This window comes from Vicia villosa, linkage group LG6 (assembly GCF_029867415.1).
Source record: "Vicia villosa cultivar HV-30 ecotype Madison, WI linkage group LG6, Vvil1.0, whole genome shotgun sequence".
Taxonomy (NCBI): Eukaryota; Viridiplantae; Streptophyta; class Magnoliopsida; order Fabales; family Fabaceae; genus Vicia; species Vicia villosa.
The window spans coordinates 88,942,267-88,955,284 of NC_081185.1; the positions used below are offsets into that span (position 1 = coordinate 88,942,267).

General features: G+C 32.8%; 1 protein-coding gene and 1 long non-coding RNA gene across 3 annotated transcripts; both read right to left on the reverse strand.

Annotated features, from left to right (window-relative positions):
- Positions 1-363: 363 nt before the first annotated feature.
- On the reverse strand, positions 364-5,182 carry LOC131611847 (uncharacterized). 2 transcript variants are annotated; one of them, XR_009287195.1, is made up of 10 exons: positions 5,004-5,182; positions 4,419-4,588; positions 3,794-3,878; positions 3,620-3,710; positions 2,254-3,220; positions 1,977-2,059; positions 1,785-1,860; positions 1,594-1,661; positions 1,310-1,374; positions 364-871 (listed from the first exon to the last, which is right to left on the reverse strand). It is a non-coding gene; the product is annotated as an uncharacterized LOC131611847 (long non-coding RNA). The 2 variants fall into 2 exon arrangements; XR_009287196.1 differs by lacking the exon at positions 4,419-4,588.
- A 5,346-nt stretch (positions 5,183-10,528) lies between these two features.
- Positions 10,529-12,170, reverse strand: LOC131614093 (uncharacterized). The gene is made up of 3 exons (XM_058885722.1): positions 11,550-12,170; positions 10,849-11,424; positions 10,529-10,618 (listed from the first exon to the last, which is right to left on the reverse strand). Exons 1-3 carry the CDS (start codon positions 12,168-12,170, stop codon positions 10,529-10,531), a joined length of 1,287 nt encoding a protein of 428 aa, XP_058741705.1.
- Between the last annotated feature and the right edge of the window lie 848 nt (positions 12,171-13,018).

The following is a 13,018-nucleotide window of genomic DNA, read 5'->3' on the forward strand; positions in this document are numbered from 1 at the left end:
GGCGTCAACTTTAAGGGGGTGTGGTGTGACGCTAAATTGGATGTCACTGTAACTTTTAGCTACAGATAAAATTTTACCTACAGCTATTGACTGTCACTATAGGTTATCCTAGTATTATAATTAGTAAAACTTATACCTACGACTTTTTAGGTGTCACTAAAACTTATATAAATTTTAATTTTTTTTAAATAAAAATTTTCTTTTTGCTACCACTAAAACTTCAATAAACAAAAATTTTATTATATGAAAATATAATAAATTTATAATTTTACATTGACAAATATTACTAATATTAAAATTGAATGACTGATTATAAATATTTTAAAATATATTAAGAACCATGACAAAGTTAAATCACTAAAATGAAAAAATTATCCCATTTTACATTAAATTCAAATATTTCAACATAGAAAGTTTCATTCAATATACTTAAAATCTTACAAAAGAAATCACATATATTTTTATTTTAATATTCTTGTATCTTCACTTTCATGTAAACATCTGTATAGCAAAGGGAGGTGAAGAGTATCTTGAGATGAACTTCACCGGATTGTGGTCAATAGGTGACACAAAATCAAACCTCTTCGGTTATAACTCATAAGACCTCGTTAACTTGTCGATCTTCAGAAAATCGCACTTGAAGAATAGAAATTAGATTTCCAAGCAAATTCTCTAATGTTGCAACTCTATTATCAGCATTGGAGCTAAAACTGGCATGTCAGGGAAGCTTTCCAGGACAACGCACCCGTCCTCTCTTTTCGGGCCCTTTAACCTTTGAATAAGTATCATTCTTTCAGCTTGTAGAATCTTTGATGGCTTGAGAATTATGTGAGCTACCTGCCTCCTCTACCATGTGCTTCTTTAACTCTTCCTACATGCAACACAAGTAACTTTTCATACTCCAGCATACATATTAACATTGAAACTTCCCTAAAATACAAAACAGTGTACTTCTATAGTAAAATACCAAACTGTGAACATATTCTAAATGAAAGCACTGAAAACAAATTAACTCATTTTAGCATTCACCTCTTATTAAAATGAACTGAAGTATTAAAAATATTAGATAAAATGATTTCAATCATGTTTTATTCCAATCTTATATATATACACGTCAAATAATAAAGTTAAAAACATTTTACCAAGGACCAAATAACAAACTATTAAGAATTTTAGACATCTAATTACAATTTTTAAATTAATGGACAAGGTTTCTTTTCTTAAAAGAATTTCAATATAATCAATCACCAAAATTAGTATTGATGGTTACATGCAAGGATAAATGGTTAGGTTAAAAAGAAATGGTAACCTCAGATGAAGACAAGGCAGGAAAACATGAAGGGGCAATGGGCAGGTTGTTTAGCTTTAAAGTCCCTGAATATAAAATGTCTAGGTCAGATAAACAAAGGCTGCCTCTAATCAGCAAAGTGAGTAAAGATCTACCAGTACAGTATAGAATACTGAGGTATCCAATTGCTGTATTCTCCTCACAATTTTTGTCTTCCAATCAAAGCAAAAAGCAAAATACATAGTTTAAGAAAAGAAAAACACATGAAAGGATATCTATCTATAATAGACTACTAACAAACTTACTTTCCATATGTTAGTATCAAGATCCACCTCATGCTTGCCCGACATATCAATAGCATCCACACTCAAAACTGCCCACAGACAATAACAAAGAATATCATTCATAATCTTCATCATTATACATAATGACAAATCCAAAACGAAAAACAAACTTGAAAGCAACATCAAGCAGATAAAAAAATTTTAGTACTAACCATCACAAGGTAAAGAAGGGAGTGTCATATTTATATGAATCGGAAGAGTCTCTCCACGATTCAAGTCCACTGACATCTGCAAAAGATCACAACATTTACTAATATACATATACAACTAGCTAGCATCATTGATATTAACATCAAATTAAACACAAAAACGGAAAAATCAAGATTGTAAAAAAGAATGCAAACCTCATGAACAGTTTAAGTTGTGAGATAATAACCCATCTCGTGCAGAAACAGCGTAGCCATTATAATTAAACCAATTACCGAAACTGCAACCCAATAACAAAAAAATAAATATAAAATCTAAATAAAAAAAGTCACCGAATAGGGGAAAATGGATCAGGGAAGAAAGAAACGAGGATTACCGAGAGCGCCGGATTGGGTTTTCTGCAATAAATTGGTTAAAACTTGATGCACTAAACTAGAATTGTATTAAAGGACCGCATTTATTCCAACAATATACCTCGCAAATGTGAAGGCTGAAGTTGACTGTGATCACTCTCTTGACTCCGTCTAGCTCCCCTACTTGGATTTTCATGTTAAGTTTAAGTGTATTCTGAACTGCATTTGTGTAGTTAAATAACATGTTAACTTAGAATTAGCAAAACATTGAAAATAGAAAGTATGCTTTCTAAAAGTCCAAGAGAAGAACTCCTTCAGCTGATAAGATAATGCACCTTCTACCTTCAGCAACCTAAAAAAATTGAGTCGGCATTTCGACTCGATGAATAATATATTGGTGATGCAGAAGACTCAAAAAGATAGAACTTAGATATGTACCACCTAAAAGTGCTTCTTTCTTATCACTGTAAATCAGAGAAGGGGAAATTTTATCGTGCAAATTCTGATTAGATGGTTATTAATATGAAACAATGCTCTACTAAGACTGTACCAATTCAACTGGACTTTGACATTCGGGAGAAGGAACCACTATGGCTTGGCTTCTCGATGACAACACGTGTCGACAGGACAATGATTCAGGTAAACCAGTCCTCACGGCACGATGAACATCTAGACCATTGGTAGCAGATACACCAGAAGTTCCCTTTCCTTTGTTGACCTTTGTTACAGTACTTAAATTGATCTCTCCTGATCCGTATTCAGCACTTATATACTGTACTTACTTAGAGATCACACCAGTTGCCAATAATGCATAACTTTATGTCATAAAGCTGGTGCAAAAATATATAAATTAAATCTAAGCTTTTAGATGCCAACGAGTAAATAAATTTAAGAGAGCTGAAGTTCAATCTGAGTAACTTATATGTCATAAAGCCATAGCAAAAATATATAAATTGAATCTAAGCTTTTAGATGTTAACAAGTAAATTAATTAAGGAGAGCTGAAGTAATATACACCACAAGTTGCAATACTTTTGACCTCCCACCAGCTGCAACTGAAGTATCTAAGTGCCACTCATTGGAATTCACCTGTTTAAGATAGAAACATTCAAGTCAATAAAAAATTAATATAGTATCTCAGTTACAAGAGACGTAAAATGAAATATGACAGAAAAAGATGGGGCAGCAGATGTCACATAATCAAAAAAAAAAAGAACTATAAATTGTATCAAATGAGAGAAAGAGACACATACTGACATACATAACTCGAGATAAATAAACATCTAAACGATCGAAACATCATTTCTAAGCTAGACATCAGGCTAATATGTCAAGTGATCTAGGTGGAAAATTGTATCATCCCTCCAATTGATATAAGTTTGCAAAGTCACAAAATAAGATAGAACTAAATACATGGCAATTCTATTCAAAATAACTGTATTTACTATTTAAAAATTATAAATGATAGCACAGAACCATAGAGCATACAAAGAAAGGAAGATCTTGAGTGGTGAATATGTGGCTGCCATGTTCATCATCCCAATCAAAAAAACGAAGCCTTTGGTGTAAGGTACAAAACCTGGCAATTAGGAGGAACAATGAAATCACTTGAATACAAAGCATAAAATGAGTATTGCCACTTTCACATTTATGAGACTTCACATGGCTTTCAACAGTGACATCAGCTATAGGTTGCAGAGCCTCAATGACGGGTTGCAACAAAGTTTCATCTATTTCACTGAAGTACCTACAAATAAGATCAACGCAAAGACTTTGAAATAACAATATTCAAAACGATAACTAAGCTAATAAACCAGACATAGCAACGACAAAAAACAGAGCCAGCGGGATTTAAACTTTAAACAGTCTTTAACATATTATTATAAAGGGACTATTTTGAGAGAGCTTATTGACATGTTCATAAATTGTTTTTAACTTATTTCCATAAGCTCTCCAAGATAGCATTGAATACTACTTATATCTTATGTGAAAACACAGTTTACTTTAGTCTATCTGTTGTTATAGAAATAATTTCCGCATAAGCACTTGTATGATAAGCACTTAATTAAGTCATTTATCCAAATACGGCATAAGTACAGTGAGATTAATCTCTAATATACTACCATCCCACAATAAATTTTGCAAACTTCAACGCTAGTTCAAAAACATGTGCATTCTTTATCTAAACCATTGCAAGATAAGGGAAAACTTGATTAACTATCAGCACTAAACAATGTGTTCCTAATCATGTAATAAGAATAAACATTAATAGTAGCAAGTTTTTTACCAAAGTTACTTTGACTCCAATCCTTATAGAGAGTTATTAAAGGCCTGTAATTCCCAAGATCATGCTTATTAACTGCAAAAGCTAATTCATCAACACGACAAAAACTCAAACGAGGCATTTTCATGAGAGTAACAGCCAAAGGTCCAAAAGGTCCAAGCTCCATAGCATTTCTGCATTTAATCCCATACTCTTTTTCAAGCTTAACCAAATTATGATTGATACCAATACCCACAAAAGTAAAATACAGAAGCCGAAGAAAATTAAGCAGAGATGTAGGAATTGAATCCAAATGACATAGCTGAATAATAAGACATGACTTTTAGAATACTCTCACTATGGTTTAATCTAATAAAAATTTCTAATCATTTTTCTCATCTTTCACAAATCATCAAACAACAACAACCACTACAATGTCAATGATGAAGAAAATAAAAACCATCGAAATCGTAAATTGATTTCAGGATACACAAATTAACTACACAAGAAATTGAAAACAATTGTGGGTTATGATTTTCAATGATTTCAATTACGATAACACAATTCAACGATTACGATTCGGTGCAATTTGAGAGGGCGAGAGAAAACCTTAGAAAGAAAGAGTCGAGTTGTGTGGCGGCGATTGAACAGAGAGTTGATGGTGGCGGCGGTTGAACAGAGTTTACGGTGGCGGCGGTTGAACAGAGTTTACGGTGGCGGCGATTGAACAGAGAGTTGACGGTGGATTCTACGATTTCAGATTTACATCGCTTCCACAAGCAAGTTGCAAGCTGGAAAATGACAATACTAACCTGTTTGTCCTAATTAGTATAAAAACATATATTTTATAATTAAAATTAATTTTTAATTTTTTAATTAGTAATTAGTAAAGTTAAGTTTTGGCAATGTAAAAAAAAACTTAAGTTTTACGTTTTTTTAATGAAAATAATAATTTTATAATTTATAAAAAAATATTATTTATTTATAATATAAAATTATTTAAAAATTTAATAAAGTAAAATATAACCGTAGGTAAAGGTAAAATGGGTGTAGGTAAAAGTAATGTATGAAATTATTTAAAAAATTAATAAAATAAGATATATCCGTAGGTAAAAGTAATATGACTGTAGGTAAAAGTAACATGTAGTGACAAAAATTAAGCGTCACTAAATCTGGGTGTCACAATAGGTCAGTTTTCTTGTAGTGCACGCGGTTGTTCCAATGGAAAGAAAAACCATGATTAGTTTTTCGAGAAAATTCCAAACAAACAATTCCAACAAAATCTTTCAATTTTTTATTTTACTATCTTCAATTCCATTGGAGTGAAAAACATTGCTTTTTTCAATTTAGCTCTCCTTAATAAATGGAGATGGGGGATTCTTCAAGGTCAAAATTCTTTGTGGTTTGATGTTCTAAAATCGCGTTATGGAGATATATCTTCTAAGGTGTTTTGTATAGAAAAAGGTCATAAAATTCCTTCTTCTTGTTCCTTTTGGTGGAAGGATTTATTAAAGATTGGTGCCTTGTCTTTGTTTGATCCCGTTGTTGAGAAATGTAGCTTTACAATTCATGATGGTTACAAAACTCCTTTTTGGGAATCTAGGTGGTTGGAGAATATTGTGTTGAAAGACCATTTTCCGGAATTATACAAGGATTCTCGTTTGAAACATGTTTCGGTAGCGGCGATGGGAGGGTGGAGAGAAGGTATTTGGTATTGGAGTAATCTTGGTATTTCGGTAGATTTGTTGGAGAATGGTGTTATAAGGGAGTTTTTTGGTGCTTTAAAGGAGCGGTTGGAAGGTTTTGAGGGTTGGAAGGAGGGAAAGGATGAGGTTATGTGGCATGATAATTTGAGTCCGATTTTTTCGGTGGCATCTTGCTACAATTTTTATGAAAATTTGCGCATTCCGTTAGGCCCGAATAACAAGTGCGATGAAGCTTATGGCTTGCTTTGGAAAATGGAAGTCCCTTTTAAAATCAAAGCTTTTGGTTGGAGACTTTTTCTCAACAAACTTCCAACAAAGGACCTTTTGGCGTATAGAGGTATATCCATTTCTCATAATGATATGTTATGTATTTTATGTGGGTGTGGAATGGAGGATATAAATCACTTCTTTTTTAGTTGTCCGGTGGTGAAAAGGATATGGAGGAAGATGGCTATTTGGGTGGGTAAGAAGGAAAATAATGAGGAAGAATATTTAGCTAATTTCATGGATTGGCACTCTTATTTTGAAGACAACAAAGTGAGACATAGAAAGGAAGGGATTGTGTGGCTTGCGACAACATGGCACATGTGGATTTTGAGGAATGGGGTGTGTTTTAGGAAGGACAAATGGAGCGTTAATAATGTCGTTTGGAACATTAAAACGCTTGTGTGGAAGTGGTCTTTTTGTGGGAATATTACCCATCCCAATTATACGTTTTACGAGTTCAATATGGACCCTTTATTCTTTATTTCGTAATTGTAATTTGGTCGGTAATCTTTTCTTAGACCGGTGCTATCCTTCTTTTGTAAGCGGGTTGAAGAACCCCTAGTTCTTCCGTTAATGATATCTTGCTTTCTAAAAAAAAAATTCTATGTGTTTTTCTATCCGTAGAGTATATTAAATGTACAAAAATGGTTATAATAGAGTTTCTTGGATTTGATTATTAGTTCATTTCAATTATATTGTAGAACATGAAGTTTTGGTGATAAAAGGTTCATTACCATGCATACACTAATGTAGCTCATAATGAGGCATTGTTGGTCCTTATGCACAGTGGTATGTATTAGTATGTACCATAAAATTAAAATTTATGTGTGTTGATTGTTTATAGAGGGATTTGACCATCTTCAAAGATCTATAGTTGTGAGATTATCAAGATGAATATACTGAGGTTTCACAATTTGAAAATGGTATATGTTCATGGTAAATATTGGCAAGTTGATAGTTGATGCAGACTTGTTAAATTATAAATTAAATTTAGACTAAACAGAACACATACAATTTTTCAATATGGCATGTTTATGGTTGTCCGAGTATATAATATGTGTGACACATTTTATATATGAAAAACCAAATATAAATAAGTGGGAAAAGATTTTACAAAATGTAGGTCAAAATAATTGTTTTGCAATTTTGATGGAGAAAGGTTGTTTTGACTTTAACGTTGGTTGGAGTAAAATTAATTTATAAACTTTTACTTTAGCGTCCATAGGGTCGATGCTACTTAATTTTGTACTGTTAACATTTAGAGTTTGACTTTAGCGTCGGTTAGGTGAAGGCTACGTAGTTTGTAGACTTTTTGAGGTAAAAATTAGACTCGGTTAGGCCGAAGCAACATAGTTTGTTGACTTTTGTTTTATTATCGTGCATTAGCGTTGGCCTAGATATAGCGTCGGCTTGCAGTCAGTCAGCATGAGACTTGGTCTGGCTGGGAGATTAAAGTGTATTAGCTTGGGTGTGATAATGACGCAAAGTCGATGCTAAACCTGAGTAAGCGTAAGTTTTTTGCTTCTAGTGTTGGTTCTTGTTTGACGCTAAAATATATTTTTATAGTAGTGCTTCTGAGACTCCTTCAAAACGCCTCGAGCTATTCTATCTTTCTTCAAGAAGGATCCAGAGCCCGATTTACTTAATAAATGATCTTTATCGTAGATAGAGATGCATAAGAAGAAACTAAGGCTTCATTCTTCTTCGTCACCTCGTGCACAAGAACCTTCATCTCCTTAACTCGTCTGCCAGGGTAGAAGAAGGTATCTACAATGGCCTCTATAACCAAATGTAGGGTAGACACCCCTTGAAGCTCTTCTACATATCGTGAAGGTAGAGAAAAACACAAGAAAGGGAAATTTGAATTGGGTTTTCATTAATTTTTCCTTTCTTAAAGTTCTTACGCTGACGCTTAAGGAAATTTTGTTTATCGGATGCTTTCAGGTCTTATTTATCAGAAGCTTAATGTTTCTCAGAAGCATCCAACTTTCTTCGAAACTTGAGTCTTATTATAGCTTCTGACTAAATAATGATCAGAATATACCAAACAGAAGCAAAAGACACACGATATATCCTGGCTCACTTGAGAAGTTCTCAAGTTAGTCCAGTCCACCCTTCGGAGGTAATTTCGCCTTGAACTCAAGGTCTTAATCCACTATAACCAAACTGATTACAATTGTATGGGAAAATGCCGGTGACTCACAATACAATGAACAAGCAACCTCAAGAGACTAACAACTCTGCACAAGCTACCCGCAAGTGACTAACTATCAAGAATTGAACCGTTCAGTGATCTCAAAGGATATAACATTCATTTACCCCATTAGAGTCCTGGACTTCACTCGGTCTTCCAAGAGGATTTCCACAATGACTCACTGCCATTGTCTTCTTGAGCTTATGATCTTCACTCGATCTCAAGAGGATTAGGGTCATGATGATAGTAAGGATAGTAATGGTAGGGAGGAGAATCCATGGCAATGAAAACACCATTTGTTATGAACATGATTTTACTAAGAGAAATAGAGAAAAACTATGTTAAAAAGTGCTAACAATTCTAAAACTAATTTTTCCATTCATTTTCATTGATAATAATTACATTCACCAAACACATATTTATAACAATAAAATCAACTAATTATTCCATATCTAGACCCTTTTAAAGAGTAGTGACTCACCACTATTAATCATAACGGACTTATATAACTTGGGCCTGGTTCATTACGAATCACGTATCTAGCATCAGACAACTCCAATAATATTTCTTCAAGTATTTTTCCATCGAAAATAACAATATTAGAACTTTGAAATTCAATTTACTTCATATGTAATGAAAATATTTAACTTTAAGTAATTTTCAACATTGTTTTTCAAACACCTTCCTATAAAAAATTCACAACGCATTGGACATAATGCGCCTCCTTTACAGCAGAGCTTCCCGAGCCTCCGCCATGTTTCTGCGTGTAAAAGTTCTTAAGTCTTAAAAATTCTTATCAATTTGGGGGGTTTTCGAAAATACATCTCTAGTTCCTACTCGTAGTTGTATTTCTGATTAGTGTAAAACTGTTACGCAAGGTCTCGTTCACTAAAATTCATATTTCCAAAATTTTAGTGCGTTTCAGAAATGTATTGGATGCGTAAGAAAAGTATAGTGAGTTAAGAATTTCTCTTTTATGTGTATGTTTGTTTCCAATAATATCACGAGTAGAACTTCACATAGGACATAAGGTAAAATATGAAAAATCAAACTTTTTCAAAATACTAAAATCATCTGTAGAGTGCAAATGATTAGCAGTTTCACAAAAAAAAAAGTCCACTGTCGTCTTCATCTTTTGTCATATTTGCCAACTAAAAATCATATTCAAATTTAACAATTTATCCGTAGTATACAATGTCTAAAAGCACATAAATCTTTTTTTTTTAAGGTTAAATATCTCAGGAATCCCTATAAATAAGCGACCCTACAATTTTAGTCTTTTTACAAATTTTCTTCAATAAATGATCCTCACAAATTTTTCCGTCACCAATATTGGTCCCTCCCGTTAGTTTCCAATAACGGAGGCTGACGTGGCACGCCACGTGGAAGACTGCTTAACAAAAATCTAAAATCGTTTGAAATTGCGGGAATTTTAAATCTCCGTTATGTCATTGCAGTGCATAACCAGATTTATTTTTGAAATGCAAAGGTCAAAATTGATTTACCAGCTGTTTGAGAAAATTTCTGAATTAATATTTTTGTTTTTTTGTTAGCTTAGATATTTGCCAAACTGTCTTTCACGTGGCGTGCCACGTCAACCTCCGTTAGTGGAAACTAACGGGAGGGACCAATGTTGGTGACGGAAAAATTTATGAGGACCATTCATTAAAGAAAAATTTTAGAGGGATTAAAAATGCAACGTCCCATATTTATAGAGACTAAAAACGTATTTAAACCTACTTTGAACTTCCATACTTTTTAAAAGCTCAAATCAAAACAAAAAGTGAAGAAAGAAGGTGACAAAAAATAAATGAAAAAAATAAAAATGATGAACTTCATTTCTAATGACATGGTGATAGTAAATAATATTAATACAAACAAACTTTCACTTGAATGACTGTCGAACTTAATTTCCTTTGACTCATCCCACTTTATCCTTTTCATCAAACATAAGTTGACAGATAATATTACTCCTCTTGAGCTTCGGTTACCAAATGTCCAAAAGCACTAGTTAAAGCTGATGTTGAAGTTAAAGAAGCCTTCAATATGCTCAAACCCTACACAAACAAAAAGAATAATGCAAAAGGAGCAAGTGCTTATTAGGTATATTTCCTAATGAATAAATCTAGGTATTACACAAAAAAAGAAGTGCTAATTCTAAATAGGCAAAACTATTACATACCTCATTAACACCAATATTGATAACCTTGTCTTTCAAGTCATTAAGAGAAGTTTGAGATTAATTGATTAAATGTAAAACTGAAGTTAGAGACGATTCTGTTACAACCAAGTCATCTGTAACAATGTAAGTTCTTGGTCCCTTGACATAACCTTGAACAAACCTTGTTAAACAAACAGGTTTTATATCAGTTATTTCATCAAAGTAAGCTTTGATATCGCAACTAATATAATCATCGTCGTGTAAATAAAACATTGAACGTGACTGACGAACTGGTAAAATAAGTTTGCCTAGTTCAAACTGAGGTGCCAAATGAGGATCAACAACCCTATTCTTAGCTTCTTCAGTCACAAAATATTTGTATTCATCTAAATCAAGTATGCTACCGTACAAAGCATCGATACTGCCTATGGAACAGTTTCCTTTAAACATTCGTGCAACTCCTCCCAATGGAAAAGTAAGAAAACTTAAGAGGAATGTTACAAAATATTCACCCACTTCAGCATATTGTATTTTCCCATCCAATTTTCTTATAACTAGCTTCATAGAAAGTTGACGATTATTCGCGTCTTTAATACCACAACAGACAATGGTTGGCGACCTTTCAATAGAAGGTTTCATTCCTAAAAATGAATCTGTTAGAGCTGACTTAGAAACCAAAGAACACTTCAGTAGATCCAATACCTGTATAGAAAATGCAAATCAATCAAAAATAAAATATGGAAGAAGTTAATAATAAAAAGTGGTGCTTGTTGCAATTAAATAGTCTTAATGAAGAGAAGAAACTTTGATAGTATAAAGTAGAAAACCTTTTCCTTTGTGACATTGACAGTCAGGTCCTTTAGCGAACTTGTGTTCTCTATTCCGAGATTCTGGAGCATAATAAAGCTTGTAATATCCATGGAGTTTGGCATGACCTTTAGATCATCGGTAATGACAAAAGTTGCACCATCTCTAACAAATCCATTGCAGAATTGCCTATCCATAATCAAAGCAGGGTCCAGATGAATACCACACCCCCCACATATTTTGGCAGTGCTCAGAACATAAGGGCTATAACAATAGTGAATATCCCTACAGATGTAGTACTTTGTGGGCTGAGTGTCATCAATGTTGAGTTTAAGAGAGCTGCAATAATCATCCAATGAGTAACTTGGTTGCAATAACATTTCTTTGATTGTCTCTTTTGTCATACACTCTTTGTCAAGATCAGCCACACTTTGGTAGAGTTTGTTCAGACAGCCAATTGTAACCGGTTCCATGTATGATCCTTTTTGAACTAGTCTTGCAATAGTTCCTAATGGAAATGTTAAGAAGCTAAAGAGAACATCAACAAAGTCCTTCCCTGCTTCAGCAAATATTACTTTGTTACTCTCTTTATTCACCACAAGTTTCAGAGGCACATAAGCCTCCGTTTGGGTAGCAGCCATGGCTGAAAGTAGCAACTAGCAAAAGAGAAGTTTGGAATTTTAATTACTACAAACTCAGAATTTAAACAAAGCGTTTCTAATGAGGTAAGTCTGTACTCTTTTTGTTTATATATGTAAAATCATTTACTGGATATTAATGTCTATTTTTTGAGAATATGATTTTGATTCTTGAAAAGAGATGGCAGTAATTTAAATGATGCATGTACTGTCACCGGAATTTCAATAGCTCTTTTTCCAAAGCAAGTGCATAAAAATGTAGTAACAGCACCTTATGATCACTGGATTTTATTCAAGGGTAAGGAGGAAGCTTGATTAGGACCTTATGATCACTTGCTTTAATTACACCTTAGGGAGCAAAAGTAATGTGCTTTTCCAAAAAAGAACTTAACTACGAAGAAAATTGTCTTTTAGTTATGAATTCTTTAACTACTCTTCCAAAGACAGATAAATATGATGTTTTTGGTGCTTGTGTTGTTTAAACTAAACTGCATAAAAATGAAAAATAAAAAAACTATTGATACATAGGCTTAAAATAATTTGTTTGATTTATGGATTTTATGAGTTAACATTGAGTTGTGGGATGATATTTTGTAAAGAGGAACTATTGTGTGTGATACATCTATACATAAATTATTAAATATGAATTTTATGTGTAATATATAATATAAATTATTATTATGTATTTAGATATATAGGTAATTATGTAGTAGTTTTAGGGAGTTAAGAATGGGTTAAGAAATTACTTCATCTCTTAATTATTAGGAAGTAGTTGTGTTTATATATATATATATATATATATATATATATATATATATATATATATATATATATATATATATATATATATA

Excerpts from the sequence above, each read along its gene's own strand:
- LOC131614093 (XM_058885722.1), bottom strand. The coding sequence starts at position 12,170 with ATGGCTGCTACCCAAACGGAGGCTTATGTGCCTCTGAAACTTGTGGTG. Across the intron at positions 11,425-11,549 it reads TCAATGTCACAAAGGAAAAG|GTATTGGATCTACTGAAGTG; the intron begins GTTTTCTACTTT and ends TTTTCTATACAG. Across the intron at positions 10,619-10,848 it reads ACATTGTTACAGATGACTTG|GGTTTGAGCATATTGAAGGC; the intron begins GTTGTAACAGAA and ends TTGTTTGTGTAG.